Source organism: Dinoponera quadriceps, unplaced genomic scaffold (genome assembly GCF_001313825.1).
Source record: "Dinoponera quadriceps isolate SergipeBrazil2010 unplaced genomic scaffold, ASM131382v1 scaffold1352, whole genome shotgun sequence".
Classification (NCBI taxonomy): Eukaryota; Metazoa; Arthropoda; class Insecta; order Hymenoptera; family Formicidae; genus Dinoponera; species Dinoponera quadriceps.
The window spans coordinates 196540-223994 of NW_014555567.1; the positions used below are offsets into that span (position 1 = coordinate 196540).

Genomic DNA, 27455 nt, shown 5'->3' on the forward strand with positions numbered 1-27455 from the left:
AGATCAAAAGAAAAAGAGCGGCAGAACACACTTACTGGCGAGCATAATGGTGGTAGCATTTCCGCCGAGTGCATCCTTCAGCAGCCAAGTAAGCGAGGAATCTCTGTAAGGGATGTATCTTCTGCCCGGCCCGCTTCCGGTCGAGCCTCTCTCGGCGAGTGCGGATATCACGTTCCCCAAAGCCACTAAGCTCTTGTTGATATTCATGCCCTCCTTTAAACCACAGCGAAAGGTAATGTCAGAATTAATGGCCGAAGATCAGTCGCGCGTCGCGAGATCAAAGCGAACGATGACCACCCCGTCTTATTTTATCCATTTATCGGTACGGAACCCGCGTAGAAATTTCTCCAGATTTTCTCATATGCATGGCATAAATTCTGATCTAAAAAACACTCAATAGTTATCTCGTGTGGTTATCCAATTATGATCCCATTGTATTGCCGATTAAGTTATATGATAACATTCTTATCCCCCAACATGAGATGAAATCGTTTTATTTCGCGATACCGATTGGCTTACGCCGATTGATAACGACGCTGATAACTAGGTAGACAATCGATCGATACGGCTAACGATGATAAACGGTGAATTTTACAGCGGCGTTTCTTCCGTCTGTATTCAGTAACATCATAACTTCCTCGATTTTTTGCAAGCCAAATATCAAATATCACGGGATTTGGTTGTGGCGTTGTTTCGCCTTTTTTTTCACGGATTGACGAGGAAAAAACGTCAGGGAGGGAGGGAGAAAGGTCCGTCGGCGGTCGTGCATGCGTTGTTGCATTGTGCGAAATTCGTCACTCTAACGTGCGAAATGTTGGTTTTGGGTAAAAACGAGACGTACTCTCGCGCTCGCACGAGCAACACCGCCGGCGATGGCCGAGTCTCCGCGACGCCGACGGCGCGATGATTCCTTCCGCACTACAGACGGCATTGTTAATGTTCGCTCACAAACGTGAACATTAAGAACGCGATTGGATCAGCTCACAAAACAGACAGGTAATTCACGCTGTACGCTTCACGTCGCGCGTGTCGAGTCCGATTTCTCTCGGTCGAAGCGGTTTCATTTTGACACGGAATTATCGCGCACGGTGAAGCGCGAATCTCACGCTGATCACACTCGTCACGCACAAACTACACTCGGAATAAGAGCATCGAGAATATCAACCAAGGATCTCCGTGATTTGATAACTAAGGTCCCTCCGGCAGCTGTAACAAAACGGCAACATGTAGCTCCTTCGAGAGATGAGTTGAACGGATAACGAGGCGACGAAACGTCTCGAACGAAGTACACAAGGGAGCTTTCTCCGCATTCGGCGCTTCCTCACGCTCGGCCGCTTCTTCCTCTTCGTCCGCGAGCAAGCCGGTTCAAGTCGGTCGTGCTCGATTAGGCGAGTCCATTAGCGTATAATGGCGGTCGGCGGGAGATTGATAACCCGAGCGGCAAGCTCGATCCGCGCGCTCGCGAGCTCGCGAGTATCGATTCTCATCGCGAAATTCCGCCTCGGCGGATATCCCGGCTGACGATATTATTTTTAGGAAATGACTCACCTTCAGTCGATGAACGCCGCCGCAGGTGGCCGCGCTCTCGCTGCCCGCCAGATCGACCAGGTGCAACTTGCTGCCGCCGCGCGGAGCGGCGTCCTGCCTCCTGCAGACGCCGAGAGTCCGCTCGCCGTTGGCTGCCTCCTGCGAGAGGCCGACGGTGAGCAACGCGTGGCTACGGCTGCTGCTGGGGTTCTGGAGGGTCGACGCTGTCTTCCTGGCCTTCGTGCCCTCCTCCACGTATGACATCAACGACCCCAGGGTGCGGACCACGTGGTGCGTCAACCCTGAAAGCGACAGAGCTCTTGTGAGCCGAAGAGGAAGTGGCACGGGGCTCGTCGACAATATCCCGTTTCACCGGATTTCGCTGTTGAAACTGAGCGCGACCAGGACGAGCGGTGGAGCGAATCGGAAAGACAGACGAGATCAACCTTATAAGCGCGTAATTTTCCTAGAATATTATATGAATATTATTTAATATTAAAATAATATTCTTGTAATATTCTAAGGATGTAATATTTTTTAATATTGTAGGACGTAATATTTTTTAATATTGTAGGAATAATCGATTTATGTTATACGTCGGCATAATATTCTTGGCATATTATAAAAACGTTCTTAGAACATTAAAAAAAAATACAAAATTATGAAATTTGTGAAAATTATAAAATTAAAAATTATAAGTTATAAAAATTATAAAATTCAAATCATAATTCTCACGTTTCCTTATACCGTCGGAAACAAAATATTTATTATAATACGCGATCTCGGTTTCATTTCTTTACAATTCGTGCGAATCAAAATCAAATTGCGCTTTAATACGCAATGGATCATTGCATAAAAATACGAGAATATATTCAGATATGGAAATAAAGAGCGCCGGCAGTTCTTATCGTATAATGTACGAAGTTTTATATCGTATTTTGATTGAAAAATTTTGCGCGAAAATTTCTACGTGATCCGTCACTTTTTTCCAGATGTTTGCAAACGCAAGACCAAAAATTCATTTCTGGTCGTTGCACCTGAGCAAAACATACCTTGAACATAAGGTCCTAGTCGAGGGTGTTCCCGAACTCTCAGCCCGCTCGCAGTCGCCGATGGTTTGAGGAGATCCCGTACCTTTTCGTTATATATCTCCAGATAACTGAAACAAATTTATCGCGTTTAAGTAATTTATGTGTATGTGTGTGTGTGTGTGTATGTATATAGAGAATAATTTTTTTCATTCGTTATGCCACCAACGTTCAAACAATATTCAAGTCATCGTCGATTTGACGAAATTTTGAAAGAACCTGATAAGAACCTGCACGAAATAAAAGTATTAATTAATCAAAAATATACACAGAGGAAAAGGTTTCTTAGATTTAATATTTCTATTTATTTGACTAAAATTTGTTCCACCGAAACAACATATATTTATTATTTACGAAATATTATTTGCTTGAATAATAATTTTATTGTCCCCATTCAAGAAAATTCCATTATCTAACGGTAAGAGCGTTATTACTTGAAATAATATCTCTTAACCAAATAAAATATTTGGTCACGATAAATATGTAAAGTGAAACGAATAATTTCTTTCGTTTCGAGCAAATTTTTTATTTAAGATAAAGATTCATTGAAGAATCTAACAATCGCACTTATTAATCGAAACATCAGTTTCTTTGGAGCACGCCAGTGATGAAATTTCTTTGGATGCAATAAAATTTATTAAATCTGAAGGAATCTTCTTCTCAATGTAGGTATAATATACAAAGTGAGACAATAATCATTACCACCTTAAACATCTCTGAAAAATAAATAAAAATATTTTATTAACTACTAGATGAAGATGAAAAAGGATGACACTTGGAAAGTGCCCGAATCGATATGATGATGATCATCGGTAATATCAACGCGATTTCTATTAGATAATCTTTCCCCTATAAACTTCTCCTATTCTTACATTTTGAAAGTACTCTAAATGATATAACAATTATTACCCACTTTCTACATTGTACGCAATGCTGAGAACCGCACGAGCCAATTGCAACAATCGCTCCACCATCACCGTCATCACCATAACCGCCAAACCGGCTGTTATCTTCTCCCCTCAAAACGATCAGGTATCAATCGAGATATCGATCTACCCCCGAACTATTCACTGAGTATATCAAGAAATTCGTCAGACTCGTTAAGAGTCAGTTCCGAGCGGGAGCAGAATTCAGCGAGATATCAATGCCGTATACCGCGACGTGTACGCGCGTTCCTCGCGATCACCGTCGAAGAGGACGCGAGTTCTCACGGTTACAGGCGCATCGAAGCGTGACGCGTCTTTCGCGAGCGACGAGGACAAGGAAAACGAGAGCGAGTGCGGGGGAGCCTCGCGGCTATGCGGCACGTGAGGTGGTCCCCACGTGGGAGCTTCGGAATCCTCTTAACGTCATTATCCGCTCCGTTGCGCCCGAGGAACGTTCGTACGTGCACTCTTAAATCGGCTTAACGGCGATCGCGACCTCGAACGGTCACGTTCATCGGGTTAAACACTTTCCACGCTGCTTTCCGAGACACCCGCCACTTCCTCTTCCCTCCCCTTCCCCCGTTCTCCTCCCGCCACTTCTTCACTTCGTTCTCTGTTTTTCTCTTCTTTCCTTTTACATCGCGACTCTTTACATTGTGTTTTCTGACGGATTACACGGGTCTTCGCTGATCTCGTTCACGTGAACGCGATCCGCGCGAGAGACAGAATTCTTCAAAGTTTCCTCATAATTCGTGGGAGAACAGACGAAGAAGCGATATAAGCGGAAACATCGAGCGCGTATGCTACTTTTGTGACCGAGATACAAATTAATTAAAAAAAAGAATTGATATAAGTAAAGATGCACAGAAAAAATATGTTGCTGATATAGCAAATTAGGCGAATATAAAAATCGCATTGCGACGGTAATATATTGCGCGAAATGTAGAATACTGCGCAGTCTTTTGTCAGTATTTTTTTTTTCTTTCGAACATTCCGCAAAGCAGCGATGAATCGTTCGTGTCACGCAATGACAATTTAAGCGTCGCAATGACGCGTATTTCGCAGCTGCACGTGTGCTAAAAACAGATTCGGAATTGAGGAGAAAATTATTTCGAGCCAATTCCCACCTTAATCGAGAATAAATTAACATTTCATTTTATTTTTGTTAACAGCATAGAATTTTTATTTATGTTAAACATTAATAAATTACTTTCGGCGTATATACCACACTTATTCCAATCAATTTTTTACACATATTTTATAAGTTATTATATCATTTTGCGTCTTATTTATAAGTATTATTTGTAAATTTTTAATAAGCCGTATATTCTATCCTTATGGAATATATGGCAAAAATATGAGGATTTCTAAAAGTTTTTCTGTTAAATATAAAAAATAAATATTTCGTATTTCCAATTTTTTTATAGTAATATACAATATACTGTTTTTATTTGTATATTCGTTTATTTGCTTTAAACATAATAAATAATAATACCTGATAAATTAATTTTTCCTTTGCTGCGGCGTATGTACAATAAATATGCACAATAAATAAAATAGCTGAGAGAGAAATCAAGATTACCTGACTCGCCGAGTTTACAACCGATCGATTAAGAAACTGTATTTCTTAAAGATGATTTCGCACCCTATTTACCGTTTTCCTTGACCTGCGAAGATGCGACCGTCGTTCATCGAGCAACCGTTACAGCGGCATAAATTGCACTGAGGGGAAATTTTTAGGAATACAGTGTTACAATTTCTGACTTCGTTCGGCGAAGGAACGAGCTGCACGTTCATACGCGAGTTCAAGGAGCAAGTTACGACGGCGAAAAGACTGCGAATATCGTTACACGGACGCGCCGGATTGGATGCTCACCGATTGCCGGTGCAGCGAATTCCGTTTCACGGCATTACCGCGAGACGTTTAGACAGATGTAAAAATCATGTTGCGACGGTTGCATATTGCGCGAAATATGGAACACTGCACAGTTTTTTGTCACTATTCTTTTTTTTTCAAACATTCCGCAAAGCAGCGACGAATCGTTCGTGTCATGCAATGACAATTTTAGCGTCGCAACGACGCATATTTCGCAACTGTACACCTCGTGTGTGAGAAAAATAGATCAGGAATTGAAGAAAAAATTGTTTCAAGCGAATTCTCATCTTAATCGAAAATAAGTTAAGATTTAACTTTGTTTTCTTTCTTTTCTAACATAAATTTTGTTAGCACAAGCAGACTTTAAAAAGTGGACAATTTTGCACGTGTACTAAAGACCACTGTATGTTCTTAACATGATAAATTTTTGGAACATTCTAAGACGTAAGTTCCAGTACGAAAATAGCGAAGTTACAATCATTTTTAAATTATAATCGATTAAATTTGAGATTAATCATACAGCTGACATTTCGCGCGTTTAGATATGGTAATATGAACCGTAATAAGGATGCTCTCATGATAAAACGGATTCACAAAAATTTGTGTACAAAATGTGCAATATAATTTTCGTAAAAAAAAATGGTTTCGTTTAAACGTGGCGCACGTCAGTATTATGGAAAACTTAAAAATGCTGGTATTGAATACAAATTGAGTTGAATTTGAATGTTATACGAGTCAGCTGTCAAATTAAACTTCATAGTTATTTGATTCATATGATAAAAAGTTTTGTGGTAAGGCAAAGTGGTAAATCATCATAATAATAATCTACTAGTGAATGTGGTCACATAGAATTCATATTCTGCATTCCGCTATACGGGAATGCGTAAGGCAATTTCCAAATCGTATGACACAAAAGAATCGAAGTTACTGTTGGCACTATTCTCTTTACGAAAACAATATTTGTACAAAAGTTTTCAAAAAATCCGTTTTTATCATGTTCGCACCCTTATTATCATCCATACTAGCATACCCGAACGTGGAAAAATATCAGCCGTACGATTAATCAACTTTAGTCGTTAATAATTTTATTATATTATAATAATTTAATTTATTTTTAATAATCATAATTAATAATCTATATGTGATAATATATATTAGCTAACACTATTTAATAATTATATACTACCTTTAATAGTTGTAGCTTAAAAATTATTGCAGTCTCACACCATTTTCAAACTTCAACTTCTGCCTTAGAATGTTGCAAAGAATACGTCATTTTAAAAACGTGCAATGATTTGAAACCCCCTGTATATATATATATATATATATATATATATATATGTACATACAAATTAATAATAATTAAACAGGAGTAACGAAATATCGTCGAGTGGTGATTTAACAACAAGTAACTACCGATGTATGGGACGTAAAACTGATTCGCAAAAGAACAAGTGATTATGTAACTTCGCTAATTACATTATTAACGCGGATTCGCAGTTTCGACAGTTCATAACGATAAGCTTTAGTGTCGTAACTTATTTTCGCGTGATACACAACCACTTGTAAGCAACCCTCTAAACTCGCCGGTTATCTCCTCATTGAGGACACCGGATCTCGAGGGAAAATCGATGTGCCGCGGATTCCTCGGAGAATACTCGAGGGCCACATAACACGGCAGGAAAGTTCGATACCCGATAGTTAATGAAAATTAATGCTTGAATTATCGCTAATCAATGGCGTCGAATCTCGCCGCAACGAGAGCGTCTCGTTGCGAAACGAGCTTAATTTACCTCTAACGACCCATCTTTCATTACCTTTCATTTGACAATGTACACAAAATATATTTTTAGATTTAACTTCCGCACCTATATAACCGCTCTCAACTTCATCTCGTTCGTTCAGCAATACACTGTCGTGCTATGTACACAATGCCGATGTAACAAGAGAAACTTTCTCAAGGATGACCGTCGGGGAGAACAAGGAAGAACGAAAAGGTTCGTGTGAACGCATAATCAATATGCACAAGTTCGCACGGACTGTCTCCCTCCCTCCAAAATTTTGGCAAAAGCTCAAGAGTAAAGTGAGGCGAAGTTTTCGGTGTGTGTGTCGCCAAATTCACCGAAAGAAATGTGTATTCCGCCAGTAAAGTTTTCAAGTGTGGCGTCTCCTTAAAGCGGCCTCGCTTCACGAACACAAAGGAATCAAAGGAATCGCGAGATATCCGTTCGACAAACGCCTCCCCCGACCCCTCTCCCCCGATTTCAATTACTCCACTAGCCGGATTCACTTTCGGTTAGACTTGAAAGCGTTCGTTAATCAGACTCATTAATCCTTAATCGCTCACTAAGCACCTCGTCCTGCGGAACGTCCCGTTCGTACAACTCGCTCTCTCGCCGGAACTCACTCGGAACGAACGACTCGCATACGTATTTCATCCCTCCATCGACAAGACGCGCGAAACTGCGCGAAAACTTTGCCGAGAACGGTCGCTCGCTCGCGCATTAATTACTGTTAATTAATGATATCCGGACGCGCCGAACTGCCGGCGGCGGGGAGCGCCGAGAGCCATTTATTAGCCGAGCCTTAAACTTTTCGAGTGTCCTCCGCCACCCTCCTACTCCTCCACCGGTCTCGGTTTTCGCGCGCGCGCTCCCGAAACGAGAAACTCTCCAGGGTGGTTTTCGCGGCGAACGGAAAGCCCAAGTCCACGCCGTGTAACTCGGCCGTCTTCCTCTCTCTCTCTCTCTCTCTCGTGCCTGACGAATATTACGCTGCCGGAATAGGAATAGGAATCGATCCCGCAGCCTCGATACCCCGGACAGACGGAGGAACGGGGACGTCGCTCGCCGAGGGAAAAGAATCGCCGACGAACGTCGAACAACCCGCCGCCTGTCGCGCGACGCACCCCTCACCTTTCGCCTCTTGACCCCGGTGTTATTAACACATTGTCGGCCGATCGGGTGGATCCACTTTTTCCTCGACGATCGTCGATCAAGAGATCGGCCTAAACTTTCGATGATTCTCGAAAAGAATTATTTTTTTCTCTTAAAAGATTCCGCAGAATCCTTATGGAAAATGGATTTCGGCTAAATTTCCTGAAACTGTGCTAGATGATAGTTCTTGATGTGGAAATCAAAAATGGGCTCAAATGAGGATCAATGGGCGCAAAGTCTGAAAAATTATAGTTTTCGAGTTACCGCCGTTCGAAGCTTTTATACATTTTGCAGCAGAATTAGGTTGCAGTGCTGATCGTATAAAGTGAAATAGGAGCCTGCGTACACATTTTCCTGCGCTTACATACGTATTTATATATTTTTTACAATTACATGTATATACAAATATAAAGGGTGTTCAAAAAGTTCGGAGATATAGTTATGAGATCTGTTATTGTTATTTTACCCCTTTTTCAATCATTGATTACTTCTATATCGACGTATCCGACAGCACATGATATCGACATTTAAGTAAATAAAGTAACATCATTTTTTTCGTGTAGACATATATGATCATATATGTAACTATATATATGAGCAAGATTCATATATGATTTTATATAATTATATATAATCATATTTAATCATTTTTTCCTGAGTTGTCATCGAAACATTAAGATTTCTCCAAGTTATCGTAGCGAAAGAATAATTAAAATTAAAGAGGTTTACCGAGCAAATATTTTGCGACTTCTCTCCCTCTCTCTCTCTCTCTCTGTCTATCTATCTATCTATGTATCTATCCACCTATCTATTTATATCTCTACTTATCTATATATCTTTGCCTCATTTCCATATCTCGTGCAGATTAAATGATTTCGTTGATCCCATAGAATTACGTTTTCCTCTTCTAAACATCGTCATATGGAAGCGCACTCTGTCTGGGAAGCCATGTGCTTCACGTAGAGAGCCATTGATTCGAACTTCTGCTAACGAACTGGTATCGTATTCGCTAACGATGCGGGAGAAACACAGAGAAAGTAATATCCGCAAGAACTAATGCAATCGATACCGTCAAGCCAGAGAGAAAAAACGTTTTCGGGAGGAACAATCTGGTATGGTAAAGTACGGTTCGCTTATGCGCGTGGCTTCATCGATAAGCGAATGTCGGAGGAGAGAAAGGGAGACACAAAGAGACAAAGGACTTCCGGTATCGAGCGGCGAGAGTGATAAAGGTGAAAGTTATAAGCTTCAACGAGCGGCACGATAAAGACGCTTCCGATCACCCTCGATAGTCCTACGTGTAAAAGGCTGATAAAGAGCTCTCAGGGTTAACTGACCCGAGTCAACGTTCTCTGTTTGCTCTACTTGCGTTCGTGTTAACCGCGCAAGGTAGAACGCGCTCTCGAGCTCGAATCGATTTCAATTCTGACAAATCTTTCAACCATAAGTGAAGAGAAGCGATTGGGAATCGCTCAAAGTATTCTTCTTCTTTTTTCTTCCTCTTTTCCTACGTTTTTTTTTTTTCATAATTTCGTTTCATCGTTTAAATCATAAACATCATACAGGTTCCGTCGTTTAAATTATATCGGTCATTCGATTTACACTTTACACAGTTACAGCATTGAGGAGAAAACATGAATCGGTTGATTCAACAAATTTGTAGCTTGTTGGATAAAATTGAATGTTACAACTGAAAAGATTCGCATGAGCGTGAACGCAACAAATTTCCTTCAATACGGCAGCATAAGAATAACCCGCGAAAAAAGATTCAGATCATATATGAAGTTTGCCCATGTATAATCACGTGTGTCCATAACGAAAAAATACTGTTGTTTACAAATTATATGCAAATACAATTGAAGTAAACGCTTCTGGCCACTTGTGCTTCTGATAGTGCCTAATATCGACATTTAATTAAATAACACAGCATCATTTTTTTTTGTATAGACATGTGTGATCATATATGAATTTTGATCATATTAATTGTTTCCCGGATAGTTATTTCGACAAATATGCTTTGTTAAACATCCCAAATTATATTGTCCACTGATTTTAGTGAAGCATCTTCTTGGCTGCGCTAACAAATCTGTCGTGGTAAAATAGAATTCATCAAGCATAATCGTATCTTATGTAGTTCTCGAACTTTGTTATCGTAACATAACGAACTGACTGTTCATATATTAAGACTGTAAATCTGCTAAGCTAACGAAGCTTTCCGCGTTATAAGAGCTGGTTATAAGAGCCTTTTTTCTGTTTCACATTCTAAAGAATGTCCCGGAAAAGTTCTTGCCGTCGTTGTCGTTTCGCGATTCGCGATTACTACGATTTATTCTCAGCGTGCAGATCGGATGGAAATAAGCGAGGGGTAATATTCAATAGACAATCGAGCGAATAATCAATATAAACAATTTGTTAGCCCGCAGCTGCAACGAGTCAGTTATCCGGAATAAATCAAAATAGAGGCTCTCTCAGCGAACGGCCACGTAGAATTCCCCCCCCCCCTCCTCTCTTCCTCCCTCTCTCTCCCTCTGTTTCGATGCGAGTTTAATTATTTTTTTATAGATATCTCGCCCGCGGACACGGGAAATGACTCCGCTCGTCGATTTACAATGCAAATGCGAGGAATTTCGGGCGACATCGATAACGCGGCGGTGATCGAGGAATAAATAATCCGAAACGCAAACGCTCCATGCGCGGCACTTCGCGTCACGGTTTTAGTCCGTAATGAAATACTTTTTACATACGATATTTGTAACATAGACGCGCTCGGTGCGTTTCCGCTCGTTCCGAGCGACTGGCACTCGCGCAACTTTTTACAGTTTCACGCGGGCCTCTCGTTTCTTATCATCCACGTCATTTGCAGAATACACGTACACTGTTTGGTTGAGTTATGAAGAAAAAGTCATTTCCCTCTAAAATTATTTTTACATGAAATATTTTTTACGATATACAGCCTAATCCGATATGCGCATATTTGTCGTTATTAATGATTCGTATTGATGACTGACAAGTTTAGCTTATCGACTCTTTCCGCGAGTTTTCGAGAAAAATAGATATTTGTTGATAATATACGTTGAAAATTATTTATATGATTTATTGATATGATATTTATATGATTACCGATCGAATATTTCTTCACAAATGCATTTCGTAAAATTTGCCTATCGAGTGGTATGTGTATATATGTGTGTGTGTGTATATGACAATTACCTCTCTTCGACTCTTTCTCCTTCTTCTCAAGTTAGAATGAACGTCTCTCGAACATGCGTGCCCGACTGATTCTCCGATTCTCGTCCGTTCGTTTCCTGATTTATCGATTTTTCATACATGTCGACGTAGATGCTTAATTAATTACGACCGAACCTAATCACCCGGCGACTCAATGTGCGTACACCGGAACATCATTCCACCAAAGCTGGTCAGAATGATCCGTCGAGTGCACAATCGATCAACAATTATCGTCATTAGGCATTGACGTTTAACGCGACTAAGTCGCATCCAGCGCGATAGCATGCCGCTCGGCTCTTTCCGTCCGCAATGAAACGGTAAGCCATCAAAAGCTCCGCATTACTTATGGCTGATTGATCGATAGAGTTCACCCTCTGTCCGCCTTTCTCTCTCTCTCTCTCCCTCTCTCTCTCTCTCTCTCTCGTTCTCCGGCTCTCTCACTCGACGGAGCTTTAATTCGACCCCGGGCGCGTTTTCGATTACCGCCCTGGTCATTACGCGATCGCGACTGAATCGCAAATTCAATTCGATCCGCATTCGGTCGTCTCTCTATTTGCCGAGGGCCGTCATTTAGCGCATGCACCGCTCCACCCGAGAAACTCGCGCGCGCATACACATGTGCAGACACACACACACATAGATGTTTAAAAACGTACGTGAAAAAAGTTTCGCAGTTTCTTCCCTACCTATCGAGATGAGAGTGCTGTGAATTTTTTCCGATAGACAGATCTCCTCGTCGGAAAAATAGTTCCTTCCGTACGTACGGGAGAAGATATCGGTTCTTTGTGCAGTCGGCGGCGGCAACTCGGCCGCGAAACTTTCCCCGGTGCGATAAATTAAACCTCAAAGAAGAGAACAGCCTCGTCGCAGGTGAGGATCTATCTTTTTTCTCTTCTTCTTTTTTAACACGCGGAGCAAGAAGGCGATCTTACGAGCGAGCGAGAAGTGATTTGTTCGAACGATCGCGCGATTCACTTAAGCGAACCGTGAACCTTCAGTAGGATTCCATTTAACCGGCGGATCGGTGATTTTTCAACAATAATCCCGCGGCGATTAAGAAGCTCGGCGGACGCGAAATATTCAATACACCCAGTGCTAACCGATGCATTAATTAAAGGCTTTTAGCGGAGAACACGGGGAATATTTAAATACTTCTCTCGTACTCGCATAATTACAAATTAAACAGTCAAGTTTTGCGCGCTCCGGCGACGCGGCATACACTCGCCGGCCCGGAAGGATGTCACATTCTGCTCAAATCGTATTTCATGCCGCGGTCGTACGAACATTATCATTTTTTTAAACGACGCGCACCGTCAGCGCGAACTCGTCGTCGTCGCGTTGCAGAAACATATAACAGAATGTAACGTATATCCGCGCTCAGATTATACGACACACGCGTGGCGGATATGCGCGACTTGTTAATTAATTTTTTCCGGATATTTCGCCCGTTACAGAAAGAAAGAGAGAAAGGGAGAGATTGATATTCATTATTTGAAAAAGTGTAAATTCGCGGGGCTCTCGTTGTGAAAATAAAGCCGGGTATTTCAAAGTTCATACATTGCAGCCCGTTGAACATTACGAATGGACGATGAATAGAAGCCTGCGTTGCTGGTTTATTAACTCAAAGAGTGTGCCGTGATCGATCGGAAATTACTATCCGCCGAAAAGTAAAGAACGACCGATTTAATGTCCATTTCTTTGTTTAAACGACGTGGATAATGATAGACTCGTCTCTTTGAGTGAACACGTCAATTTTGGTTACCACGGAGGAAAATAAGAAAAATCGTGTCGAATCGCTCGTCGAAGCGTTTGCATAGATTTTCATTTCGGTATTCCCGCGAGCGAGTCTCGCCAACTGAAGGTCACGTGACTTCGACGATTGTCACACACGTAAAAGTATCTCGTTTTACAGTCCCTGGCCCATATTATCAGACGCATTTTGATTTTCTAATAGAATACAGGTTAGGAGGAAAAGTAAAATTACCAATTTTATGTTTACTCGATTAGAATAATTTTCGGTGTCGATCAGCGTGTTTTACCTCTGCAACCTTCTGAGGTGTCCAATCATATATTCGATCCATGATTTTTGCGTACAATATTAATATTTTTCACACAATATTAATATTTATCACACCAAAATTGATTTTTCTGTTAGTTAAGCAAAGAACTTGAAGTTTCAAGTCACGAATAAGCAAAAATTAAATTAAATTTCAACTGATACACTCAAAACTCACGTCTGTTCTCGTTATTATCAACAATACAATTAGCGTGAGTCTATACTTGATCAAGATTATTGTAACAGCCAAGTGAAATGACTTCATAAAAAATAGCTTTCACAGAATAACGGTTCCTTAACATAATTCGATCAATAAATGATCCGTATTATAAAGCTGGTCCTCGGAAGTCAATGAAATGTAAAACATTAAGGTGCGTCTAATAATACGGCCGGGGACTATATTAGCCAAGTACTAATGAATGAAAAATTGTTTCAAGAAGCGGAGAGAAATTAATGTAATCTGTGAGATACATACCGAGACCATTCACATCATGAAAAATATCGCCGACCGAAAGACGGTTTTGAAAATTCAAACGAACGATAGAAGAATTTAAAATGAAAATTAACGAAAGATTGAAATATCAATGATGCGGCGTCTAATGAAACACAAAATATATACGCCGGGAATGGATTTCCGGACCGACGGGCGAACGCGTTCATTGAACGAAACTAAAATACGCGCTTGCTGGATCCGGAGAGCTGGATGCGAGACAAAGTGCAGAGGGAAACGAACACGATCGCACAATCGATGACAGGCCGCGCGCGCGACAATTTCCGGACGACATTAGCGCGTTATAACGTATCGTACGTTTAGGCACGTGTCGGCCGCGCAGTATTGTTGTTAGCTCGTAAATTTAATTATACCCGCGCCCAGCCGGCCAGTTTATTGATGGGCACGATTCGCTAATAGGTATAATTAATTGCACAACAAAACGTGTGTATCGACCCTCCTCCGTCCTCCCCCATCCGCCCCGGTACCTATCTTCGATACATTCGCCTCGTTTGCGAACCCCGCGAATCCTGTTTATCTATGTGTACATATAAGCGTCGTACGTCGTTACGATTGTAAACGTGTGTGTGTACGTGAGAACAATACGTTTGCACGCGTGATAATGAAAGTACGAGCGCGCGCACGTAGATAAAACGAGCCGATGGCCGCTCGAAAAACCTTCGGCAGAAGTAGTTAATTAGTTCCTCCGCCGAGCGTTGCAGCCGTTGATAAATGCACAAATTCGTTCCGTACACACACACGCACACACACACATGCATACCACCTCGAGGTCGGGCTCGCACGATCTCGCAACTTCATTCGGCCCGTCGCTCCTTCAGCCGCGTTTATGGAAGACGAGTGACCGTTTTGAGCCCCGCGACTGTCTCTGCGATCGCGGATAATGTGATGATTGTTACCTCTTTATTTTTACGATTTGCAGCGTCATACGATTGTTATCGTGACACCAGCAACTAAGGTGAATGTTCCATTTAATGACACAAAATAACCATATCGTGAAATTAAACTAATAAGTTACTAAAATAGCATATTAATAACATATAATAAATAACTAATTATAATAAATAACTATAATAAATAAATAAATAACATATTGGGTACATAACATTTGTTTAGTTTGAAAACTTAAACATTGGAGATTCTAATTATATTAGATTTTTCTAAACCTAAGAAATGACATTTATAATATTTGTCAGATTTCGGAGGAGTAAGTTACAATCATGATACTATTTCCTAACTTTATAATGAGTACAATTTACGACTTACACTTTCTCTTTAGAAATAGAAACGTCTATATTACCATCTACTAATCTATATACATCATTTTATATCATATTCATATTTATTTTTATATTCATTTAGGTAGTCAGTATTAGAGACAAATAAATATTCCAGTACCGATTAATGATGTACATGTAATAATTACAAAATATACGTACCTTTTTTCTCGCTTGCAAAATATTCTTTAATCTTTCTCCGACTTTAACGAATTTCAATCGCTTGAAGTTAAAAACAACTATAAAGAAATATTTTATTTTTGAAAATTTTAAATTCAATTTTGGAAACTAAAAAAAACGCCTTATATATTAACGGCCAACTTATAATTTTTTGTCAGCAAATAACTTTTCGAACTGTCACCGTTAGCAGCATATTTATAATTATGATATATTTCAGCATTCACTATAGCTTTTAATTTTACTCGAAACTATAATATATTAAATTTTATTCGAAAATATAATATATTTTACTCGAAACTATAACATAGATAATATATAAGATGTAGAGTAAAAGAAACATTTTTTTGAAATAAATATGGAGCTATATTATTTGACTTATTAAGAAGGACAAATGCGATTGTCGCAAATTAGGGCACTATCACTAATTGAAACATTCACCTTATTTATTGGAGCTAATGAACATTCGCCGGTAATTTGTGTATTCTCACGTATTCGCCGCTCGACGATAGAACTTCATATTTCGCGCAAAGTTTTAATGGAAAAATCCCCCTCGGACCAATTATATCCCTAAATATGACGAGCGCAGATCGCAATGAACGAGAGAGATCGAATCAACGAAACTTAGGATTCCTTGCTTCAAAACAATCGGCTTGGACAATCAACTTCGTCCGGTCGTAATTCACGTATAAATTTGCTTCGGCGATATTTTTTATTCTTCTTTCCCTCCTCATCCTCTCCCTACCTCATCTCTCGCCTCCGCTCTTTGTGCCTTCAAACTTCAAAACGACAGCAGTTTTCCTATTTGCGAGGCATTAAGACGACCGGGAGTTATAAACTATTAATATTTCCGTTACACTGCGGAACTTCTTCTTAAATTACTTACTATAAAAGCGACGGAAGCTGGTCGTGAAAAATGCAAGGACTCGTTATATCGGCGAACGCCGGCAACTTCGATATTCATAGATCTCCCGATCGACATTGCATCGCGAGACTTGCTTACCGCCGGTGCACTTTCCACGGATAAAATTCACTCTCGCTTTTCCTCCTTTTTGTTTTTTCTACCAACCCCTCCCTCCTCCAGCCTCTCCGCGTATCTCTTCGCAACGCTACGGCCGCGCCTCGGTCGCTAATTCTATTACCTGCTATTTTTTATTATTTTTCACTGCGAACATCGGGCCTCCCCCCCCCTTCGCATAGCATCCGCGTCTCAATTCCGCGCCCCCTCCTCGTCCTACTGCTTCGCAAAGAGGCGAAACGCCACGGCGAAAGATTGTGTCGATTCGCGACGATGTCGGCAAAATTATACAGGGTTTCCCATCAAGAGGTTTCATTGTAAATTATTAGAAAAAAAAAGTATTTTTTTTTTTAGAAAAAGTGGTGATATTTTGGTTCCAAAGCTAAGTACAGACTGTAGAATTAAGTGTGGGACACGATATCTGATGCATGGCCGCCTCGACTTTTTTTCTACAAATGGTCGACCCAAACATTCAAATTTCTTGATTAGGTTAACAATCGTTGGACGAGAAGGAGCTTCGTCACGGCCGAAAGCAGTACGTATTTTACGAACTGTCTCCGCGAAGTTTTCACAATTTTTACAGTGAATTTTCACAATTTCTGTACGTTGCTGAAGAATATATCGTCCCATATTCGTTGACCGTATACTTTTTACATGTCAGCTGTTAAAAAATGACAATTCTATCTTTAATATGTTAAAAATGGCGCGAAAATGAAACCTCTTAATGGAAAACCCTATATAAATCGCACAACGCGCGCTGATAATTTCTCTCGCGTGCGTGCATCATCATCTCGCTCGCGTCTCTCATTTATGATTTACGCATTGGATTTTCCGAGCGAGCGACGTAAAAAGTGTCAAATAAATCAACCGCCGTGCGCGATCGGCGCGAGTGCCCCTTATCGATTTTGATGAGCTACGAACATATTGTAGGACAGTAAAAAATAAAAGACCCGTATTTTTGGTGTACTTAACTGTCACAGTTTCAATGGTATTCGCCGGAAATGAAACATCCTAGAGCTATCTTCGAACGGTTGTTTCAACTTCAAAACGTACAGATAATAACCGCGTGAAAAGATACGTGTCTTTTTTCCGAGATTTCTTGTCGATCTGCAGTATATTCAAGGAAATCCATCGAAATCGATAAAAAACGCTTTCTCGGCGGCTCCCTCGTTAGTTATCGTAACATAAAAACTGACTGTCCGTATATTACGGCTATGGATTCGCTAAGTTAGCGAGATTTTACAATATTAAGTATGGAAATCAATTCGATGCCTTTACTTTTATCCATTTGCACCACACCTGGCTTTTTCTCCAAATCTTGCTCCTTAAGGTTTTCAACTGTTTCAGTTCGTTACAATATAATTTAACAGACAAACATTTTAAAGCAATAGAAGATGTTTGAAAATCTTTATCTTATTGATGACTTTATTGATTCAAAATAGTCTAGTTTCTATCGCGATAGAATTCGACAACTACGATAAATACGACGGTGTACGGTCATTAATAATAATCGGGGATTATTTGGATAATTAGAATTACACCTTCCATTAATAAACAAATCTTAATTTTTGGTAACTAAAGTACCGAATTAATTTGCATATCTTATAGTTGTAACAGCAAATCTTTCTTCTCGTGTAAGAACTTGAAATGTGCCAAATATTATACAGTGCGATTCAAACGGATATCGAGCGGTTTTGAAACATGATGGAATATCTTTTCCCTTCCTTCGATACTCCGCTTTTCTCTTCATCGTTTTCCACGCTCTCTCTCTCTCTCTCTCTCTTCTCCCTCCTCATTCCTCGGCCTCCTCCCGCTCTCCCCGGTGTTGCTCAGACTTATTCGACACTTTTCCCTTCTACATCAGAGCACGCGACAAGGATAACGAAATTCGTGATCGGCTCGGCGCTTAGCGGTTCGCACGACTGAATTTTATTTATCGAGAGTCCTCGCGACCAGCCGCCTCGATTCTGGCGTAGACGACAGCGCGGATTCACGACAACGACGACGATCCCCCACGTGTCGCCGTGGGAGAGCCGTGAAATTCGATGGCTCTCGCGTATCAATGGAAAGTCTCGTGACCTTTCCCCGGGATAGGCTAATATTCAGTGCCGTGTCATTTCACGGCACGTCGATCTCGTCGTTTCGCGCGAGGCGGATTGCCTCCGGTCCGCCATGCGAGAACGCGGTTATTATGGCATTCTTCGAATCCGTGGATCTGATGCCGCGAAATGTCAAGAGTAAAAGAAGGCTCAAGGTTAGGGCCCGTGTAAAGATCCTGAACTACAAATTGCAGGGACTCGCTAATATCCGCGATATCAATCAAGGGTTTGATATTTCCGCGAAATGCAATCTAATTCAACGTTTCGACGAGCGTAGAAATCCAACAATCGGCGCGAACACTCGAGAATCCGAAGGATCACGGATCTTCCATTCGAAGAAGAGAGATCACTCGAACGTATCATAAAATATGGGTATGGGAAAATAAGACTCCACGTTCCAGAAATCATGGAGCTTAAGGGGGTAGATAGGTTTACAATTTCATAAATGTCGATTTTCATTTTTCTACATTTCTTTCTGATAATATGATTCTTTAGAAATATTTTCCCGTTTGCTAAATTAAAAACTTCGGAAAATTAAGTTCAGTTTTAAAGAGAGCAACAAAATGTGAACCAATGCACAAACGGTTTTTCTTTTTCTTTTACGGTAACGAACGTTTTAGTGTACAAAAGTTATAATAATCGTAGATAACGGACATAGTATTTTACATGTCAGAATTTTGAAAAAATAAAGAAAATAAGAAAAAAACAGGAAAATGTACATGTGACTAGAACTAAATATATAATAGAAATATAGATATAAGTAAATTAAAGTTTTGCAAAGATAACTTAAGAAGGAACAAACATATCGAGATATTTTTAACTGGGGAGAATTAAATTTTCCACAGAACTAATTAAACTCCGGTCAAAAAATGTTATTTATTTAAAGATTCTTGCAATAAAATAAAATTTTTGCAATAAAAAACATTTTTCAGCAAATTTCCATTTTTTTATTGCTATTTCGTTGATTTTTATCAAAACTTTTCTCTTTCAGTTCATTCCATAAAGGGAACTATTAAAAACCTTTAGATACACAATACGTTCGCCATTACTGAAAATGTTAACTGGAACATCGATAATCGCTGCAAAGCCATAATTCATCGCGACACACGTCACGGAATAAATTCGGCTGCTGCACCTCTATTTGTTAATATTTTTTTAATTTCACGAACATATTTTTATAATTAACATATCGTATAAATAACTTCTACTAAGATTTCGTATTCAATTAAAAATTCCTGCACTAATGAGTTGAATTTTACCTACTTTCCGCGGGTTTAAACATATCTGCCTTCTTAAGCGCATGCGAAAATTCCGCGCGAGACGTCATAAAAATTCTTAAAGAGTGAAATTATCGAAACGGCCGTAGTCGTATCAAGACCGAAGAGTTTCGAGACGTTCAAAGAGCCTAAACTCCTTCTACCTTCCGTAAGTTTCGAGACGATTTTCGAATTTTAATAACCGACGGCCGGATTCAAGTCCGAGAGCTATATATCCGATATAGAAATATCTGATATATATGAAAAGTTTCTGAAAGAGATTGCTTCCTCCGTTTATTTATTAGCGTCTCCGACGGCGATGCCTCCATCGGCTGCATATCGAGATCCGTCGTTTATTCGAACGTTCCCCTCTCCGCGCGAAGAATTCACGCGGCCGAAACAACCCCCGCTCACGGGGGTATCGGGCCGGCTGCTTATTTATACGCGTTGCGTGCAACACCTTGCACGCCTCGTCATGCCACAAATCAGTGTCTGTTCCGGGGTGTACGTACACGCTCGCCCGCTGCGCGTGTGCCTGTGTGCGGCCGAGTATGAAACGCCATCGCGTTTTATCGTTCGAATTCACGAGATCATGCCGCCGTCGTATCGCGCCATCGCCGCTAATACAGGCCGACGATACAGGCTGCCGCAAAGCCGAACCGCGTATCCTTCCGACGATACGCCGATACAGAAATAACATTTGCCGAAGAATTCTTCTTCTTCTTCTCCGCGAATGTGCTCTTCTCCAGCGTGCGGAAACAGTCCTCGACGGGCGAATCTTTCCGAGGCTGAACTCGAATATGATAACCCAAATAGTATGCAATATCCCATGGACGTTCCATGGACGTCCTTAGGACATCCTCAGGACGTCCCGAGGAAATCCATGCTTTCTGGGAAACAGTCGAATCTATCAGGTGTACAAATTAATTCTCTATATAACTCTCTATGTAATTCTATGTAACTCTGGTTCAAATTTTAATTTCTTTCTTGTCCTGTATGGTGATTTGAAAGTGCCAACCTTAAGCTTTAAGAAGCGTTATAGGTCAACTATCCGTCAAGGCCTTGCCGATATAATCTTGGAAAACAGTAGTTATCACGATATTGTTCGAAAAGAAGCATCCGAGGCACCGCATCCTTTTTGCATTCTAGTTGAATAAAAACACTGTTCAGTCTACCGAAATGATTTGTTCCGCGTTGGGTGAAGGTGCTGTGACCCATAAAACTTATAAAGAGACCTTTTACCGACAATGAAACTAGGCAGGTGATTCTGCTGCACGATAACGCGCGGTCACATATTGCAAAAGAGACGAAGGGTCTCATCTGCACATTAGGCTGGAAAATGTTCCCTCATGCGGCTTATTTACCAGATTTAGCCCCGTCGGATTACCATCTATTTCGGTCGCTTCAACATCATCTGGCGGATACGCATCTTAAAACAGTTGACGAGGTCCGAAGAAGCATTGATGAGTCAAAACCGCCAAGTTTTTTTCCGCGAAAGCATTCATCAGCTGCCCATTAGATGAAGTGAAGTCATAGAAAATAATCGGAAATTATTTCGAATATTAAACTCGTACTCGACTTTTTGTAAATAAACTTTGAATCTCATGAAAAAATGCACCGAATCAATTTATGCACCTGGTAATCCAAATTAGTGATTACGTTATTCCATGGAGATCTGAAAATAGCAGAAGAGAGCGTATTGTAGTTATATTTCTGTCCGGCAACTAATCATCATTCTTCATTTCGTAACTGTAATGTCTTCTGTTTTGCCATCAAGTAATTGATTTATCTAGTCATCGTCTGGCCACTGCTAGGAGAAGCAAGCGTTACATTACTAGCTAGTAGCGACGTTAAACACAAATTTACTATCTCGTGGCTGGTCACCCACGAGGTTTAATTTCTGCTAGAACAGTCAAGGGAGTCCTGATCGCCGAACGAAAAGAGATTCAATGAATTTCACTTAAGAATGAAAAAATACGCCGGCCATCGTTCGATCCATCGAGATACGGACGGTGTGGTTCAAAACGAGCCGACTTCGCAGCATACAGCCCGTATCAAAGCAGTGCACCTCTTTCGCTAATCACTCCGACACTCATCGAGAACGTAAGCTCAGTAAGCCGTTCGTCCTCTCTTTCGTGCCGTCCTTAATTCCCGCTCAAAAGGGTTAACATTCGTGCGCTGCACAACATTATTTCTCATCCGTCAGCTACATTCGCAATGCGTTTCACTTGGTCTATATTGTTTGATGATTACGGATGAAGCTTTATATCCGATCAATCACGCTTGACGGCTACATTGGGCAGCTGACTCGAGTGGGTTAATGCATCCATCGATTATAGATGCGCGCTTCAATGATGAATCCACGTCAGGGAATCGATCGCCGCCTCGCGCCGCCGTTGTTAACACACATTTAATCCGCGACGGCGACACAATATTTCACGATAACTTCCGGCACTTTTTCAAGTCGCCGGCAGAACAAACCCCGTCGATTTTTCGCAACCCCTCCCTTTCCCTCCTCCCGCTCTCCACCTGCTCTCCCGACCGGATATCGATCGTGATTACGAGGCATGCATCCGTACATGCTTGCACACGACACCGAGAACAGTCCATTATCGCGACGATTAATTCGGATGATACATCGCGCTCCGAGCTATTTTGGATTTCGCGGATACAACATTGTCGCGAGGAAGAATGCGAAGGGAGTATTTTTGGGTCAACCTAGCGCGTCGAACTGATATCCGGAGGAGTTTTGGGTATCTAAGGTATCTAGAGATGTAAGGCGTGGAAGTGTTCCAAGAGAACTAGTTGAGAGAAAGACTGATAGAAAGACAAATTAAAAGCGCGGAGATTGCGATCCAAATATTTGAGATTCTAGCAACAGCGGGGAATCCAAGGATGAGATTCGGAGATCCTAACGACGACGGAATTTTGTATATTCTTAAACGAGACAATTTTAAGCAAAATTATTAAAGGGAACGCCAATATTTGGAAACTTTGCCAAAACAAGATACTGATTTTTTCTTGCAAATTTTGCGCCTCATTGGTTACACAGAATTATAAATGCTTTTATACAGTGAAAGTACGTGTAAAAATGATTTAGTATATTGTGACGAAATATGTGACAAAAATGACACAAAATTTCATAGTGATATCTCTAGCTGTCGGTTAACGCAAATATTTGCCTGACGTAAAAACCTGCACATGCCGAATGTGTCAATGCGATTTGCACTAAAAGAAAGTTCAATAAAACATGAACAACTATTTTTTAACTGAAACGCGAATTCATTCGTGAATGCTGCAACGGGTTTTACAGCGTAACACGTAATATCTTCTCTACGGCAATAATGAAGATTTCAGTAATTTGCTGTTCGTTACCTTCCATCCACTCCCCGCCCCCATCTCTCATCCTAGTAAGTAACTTGCGCTCTTCGATTGTCAACTCGCGGAAAGCGTTCACGTCCGACAAATAAACGCGAGCGTTAACGGTCTTCTCCTCTTCTTTCTTTTCGTTCTTTTTTTTCTGCGACGTGTCTATAGTGTCTATACGGCAAATTTAATTTACCCTTAAACAGCCGGCGGCGACGGTGGTGGCGAGCAGGAACGCCCCGATGGACGAACTTTCTTGCTCGACCCACTTAACGATTTTACGTCCAGGCGCTGACGGGCCGATGGAATCGGCCTCGAAACGGGACATGGCTTCGTTTCGCTTTTTCCTGTTAAACCGATATCAAGCTGCGTGCAGTCAGCACCGGCTCACTCTCGAGACACTCAAGACACTTTTCGTTCGATGGGTTAATAACGGAGAATTTTCCTCTCTGTGGTTTTACCGCCATTTTTGGTATACGCGCGGGACGTACTCGCATCCGCAATGAGAAACGTTCCCTCCTCAACGCCGAGAAATTATCGTCGCTTCCTTCATAGAAGTATGATTTCATGTTACTATAATTTTATATATTGCTATTCATATTATTAAAATTATTATTTATATTATTAATTTATGTTATTAGTATATTATTATTACTAAAATTATTATTTATATTATTAATTCATAATTAATAATGCGTTTAGCCACTAGCGTCTTCGGTTTGTTTTTTTTTTTTATTTATATATATTATTAATCATTACTTATGTTCCCGGGCGGGATTAAATAATTTATTGCAAGAGAAATAAGATAAGGAATTGCGATTATCATTTACACTTTATCCCTTTAACAGTTTGTTTGCGCACACAATAAAGTACATAGTTTAGTGCATGTGCGCTTTTATGTGTCGGAGAAAAGAGAGATATTAATAAAACGCAGGTTAAATCCATTCGAATTTATTTTCAAAATCATACGCATGCAATAACGATGATAATAAAGAGATTTATTTTTTTATACGATTTCGAATAATACCATAATGGCACAACGACTGTCGACTGTGGTCATTTATTTTTATACACATTTAACAATGAAAACGCGAATCAACGTTACAAAATATTTATAAAATGTCATTATGGTAAGATGTTCATAGACATACTAAAGACGTACGCTAAAAACGCATGCAATTCTAATCGAACCTCGCGGGCTACCTTCGCCTCGTTCCGTGAGGTTTGAAGAAAAGAAACGAAAGAAGCGGCGTGTTCGATAATCGAAGTGTGGAGAATTCTTAAGAGATTAGGAATCTAATCTTAGGAAGCAAAAGCACAAATCGAGAGATATGAATATTTGGAAATCCGATACTATTCGGAAATCCAAAATTTATTCTCCCATAAATTCAGAAGCATCGAAACGCCGAAAATTCATTAACCTCGGTATTTTGGAGAATCCAAGGAATTAAACATTTAAAAGTCAGACTGTTCTAAGATTCAAGAAGCTATAAATCCGATAACCTTTAATAAATCTTGTAATGCAAGTGTCTGAAAACTTCATAAGTTGAATAAGTCTGAATGTCTACAAAGACGTTCCATAAATCGGGAGCCCAAACACTCGAGGAGATCGAAAGATCCGAAATTTCTAAAATCCGCAAATCCAAAAGTCTCCGGGAACTCGAAATTCCTAAAAGCCGAGACTACCGACTGTCTCAGATTCCATCATTTAAGCGGCATAAATTCGAAATCCGATTTATAATTTTAAAGCTTTAATGGGGACCGCTAAGGCCACAAAATCCGAAAGAACTTAGCGCCTGCGGCGTGCCGAAGATCAACGCGCGTCGGTGAATCACGTGAGTCCCCGAGTCGAAATTTCGATGTTACTCTGACGTTCTTAAGGATACTTTGCGTCTACTTAGGCGGCCTATAGACTAATAAAAACCTACTTTGACGATATTGATACTTTTTAACTTCTCTTTTGAACCTTTAATTCTACAGATTGAATTTTAACATTATCTTCGTCATCCTATTTTAACGCGAAAACAGTAGAAATAGAAATTTAAGACATCACCAGGATCAAAATACGGATTATATTATATTATTAGAATTGAAATTGAACACCTGTTTTAGTATCTTAGCTCCTATGTGTAGAATTCAAGATTTAACGTAGGGCCAAAATTTCGACTCGGGTCGAGAAACCAAACTTGCCATGCTCTCTCTCTCTCTCTCTCTCTCTCTCTTTCTGAAATCAAAACGCAGAAAACGAAGGAATTCAACGGTGCGTGTTCTAGGTGCGCATTCTTACCCGATTGCGGCGAGATTGCGTCCGTCTGGGATTGCGAGTCACGGGGTACTGAGCTTGCAAGACACATCCAGGCCAACAGACCGCGCTCGCAGGCCTCGCGACTCGCAAACTCGACTCTATGTCTATCGTCTTTCCCACCCACCCACCGGTCGCCCACCTGCAACCCGTCGCTTCAGTCACAATATTTTCTCTCTTAGACGTGCAGCCCGAATCGTTCGAATTATTACCGTGTGATAAAAACTACAAATAAGCGGATAGACGAACGACTCTATATACCGGGTGTCCCCGACCTCACAACTCTTTCTTTTTCTTACCGGGAGGTTCTCCGGATAACTTAGAATTAATTTCTCCCCAGCGAAGAAATCACGTCGAGACATTAATAGTTTCCGAGATGTAAATAATCGAAAAAGCGGGGTGTTTCAATAAAAAAATATTATCGAGTGACCAAATGAGTAACAAGATTATTCTCTTCTACTTCAAGTGGACTTTAATGGAAATTTAATTTGGGCTTTAGTTACAAAGATACGGCATGTCGAAAATTGAAAAGTCCCCATGAACAATGACCTTCCTCAACGTTTTTCACGATGAAAAATTGTACTGCAATTGTTCGAAGAACTTCTAGGTAAAATTAAGGTATATTCCAATGTTTATTCAACTCGCTGCATTTTTTCAAGATTTTTTACTCACCGGTTCAAGAACGAAATATAATTCGCGAGGCCAAGATCCTACACGAAATTCTATATCTGACGCGACGCTCGCAAATATCGGGATCTTCGGGCTGTCTCCGATCGACTTTGCGGAATTTCTAAAATTAGTTCTCGCGATAACTGCTTCTGAAAACCCGCGACGCGCCCGCAAACACTACACGATCGTCGTGGAATCAAATCCGCTTGTCGTTTTACAGGCTTTTTCGCCTGAGTCCTCGATTTTGTCTATTCGCGAGTATAACGACCACCTAAAAAAACGCGAAGTCGAGCTGGTCCGTTTATTCGCGTCACGATCCGCATCGTGTGTTTCCGCGGATTTTTTTCTCTTTCTCCCCTTTTTTTCCGCCGATTGCCAATTATCACGAGCGATTTGTTCCAGCGCGAACTATTTCGGGACGCGAGACGACGATACTGGAACGATTAAAGTGGAATAAATAGTAAATCCGCACGTCGAAAAGAATGAGAGAGAGAGAGAGAGAGGGAGAGAGAGAGAGGGAGAGAGAGGGGAAGAGAGAGATAAAGATCGGCTTGTGCACGCGAAACGACTTTTGCGTTGCCGTAGCGATTTGTACGGTATCAATTTGTCATTATTATGCTTGCCAAGGCGCGAGCTTTCGCGAAAACTCTGAAGTAACGCGAAATCCGCTGGTAATTGGCAAAAGGCGATTAGACGCCAAAGCGACGCCGTAATCGCCAACACGGAAAGGAACGAACTTGAAACTATCGATGATAATAGATAAAAGCGATGCGATCAGCGAGCCTTGACGGAAAACTGCCAATTACCCGACATCCCAGATATGTATAATATCCAACGTGTGAGATGATCGAGGAAGCCGCGCGGCTTGCGGTTAATTCGCTCTCTGTGTATACGCGGTGTAGTATAAATTTAATATCATATTATATGCAATGCGCATATTAAATGCCCGCGTATCAAATATTCCATAGAAATGTCACAATGTGCAACACAACGGAATATAACAATTATATTTTTTATCGCACTAATATTCCACGAGGAATGACGTGCGGATGTGCGCGACATATATATGAAAGTAATGTTTTCCGTTAAAAATTATTTTATTATTTTATCAAAATTATTTTTCCACTTTTCAACAAAATTATTATT

General features: G+C 40.7%; 1 protein-coding gene across 1 annotated transcript in view; it reads right to left on the bottom strand.

The window, feature by feature from the left end:
- The window catches only part of LOC106744661 (kinesin-like protein KIF16B), a 50517-nt gene that overhangs the window by 4811 nt on the left and 18251 nt on the right, over window positions 1–27455 (bottom strand). Inside the window, exons 4-6 of the mRNA XM_014619593.1 lie at window positions 2580–2686; window positions 1549–1829; window positions 36–213 (exon numbers count right to left, since the gene is read on the bottom strand). Coding sequence (XP_014475079.1) covers window positions 36–213; window positions 1549–1829; window positions 2580–2686 — 566 coding nt within the window. The remainder of the gene's footprint in view (window positions 1–35; window positions 214–1548; window positions 1830–2579; window positions 2687–27455) is intronic.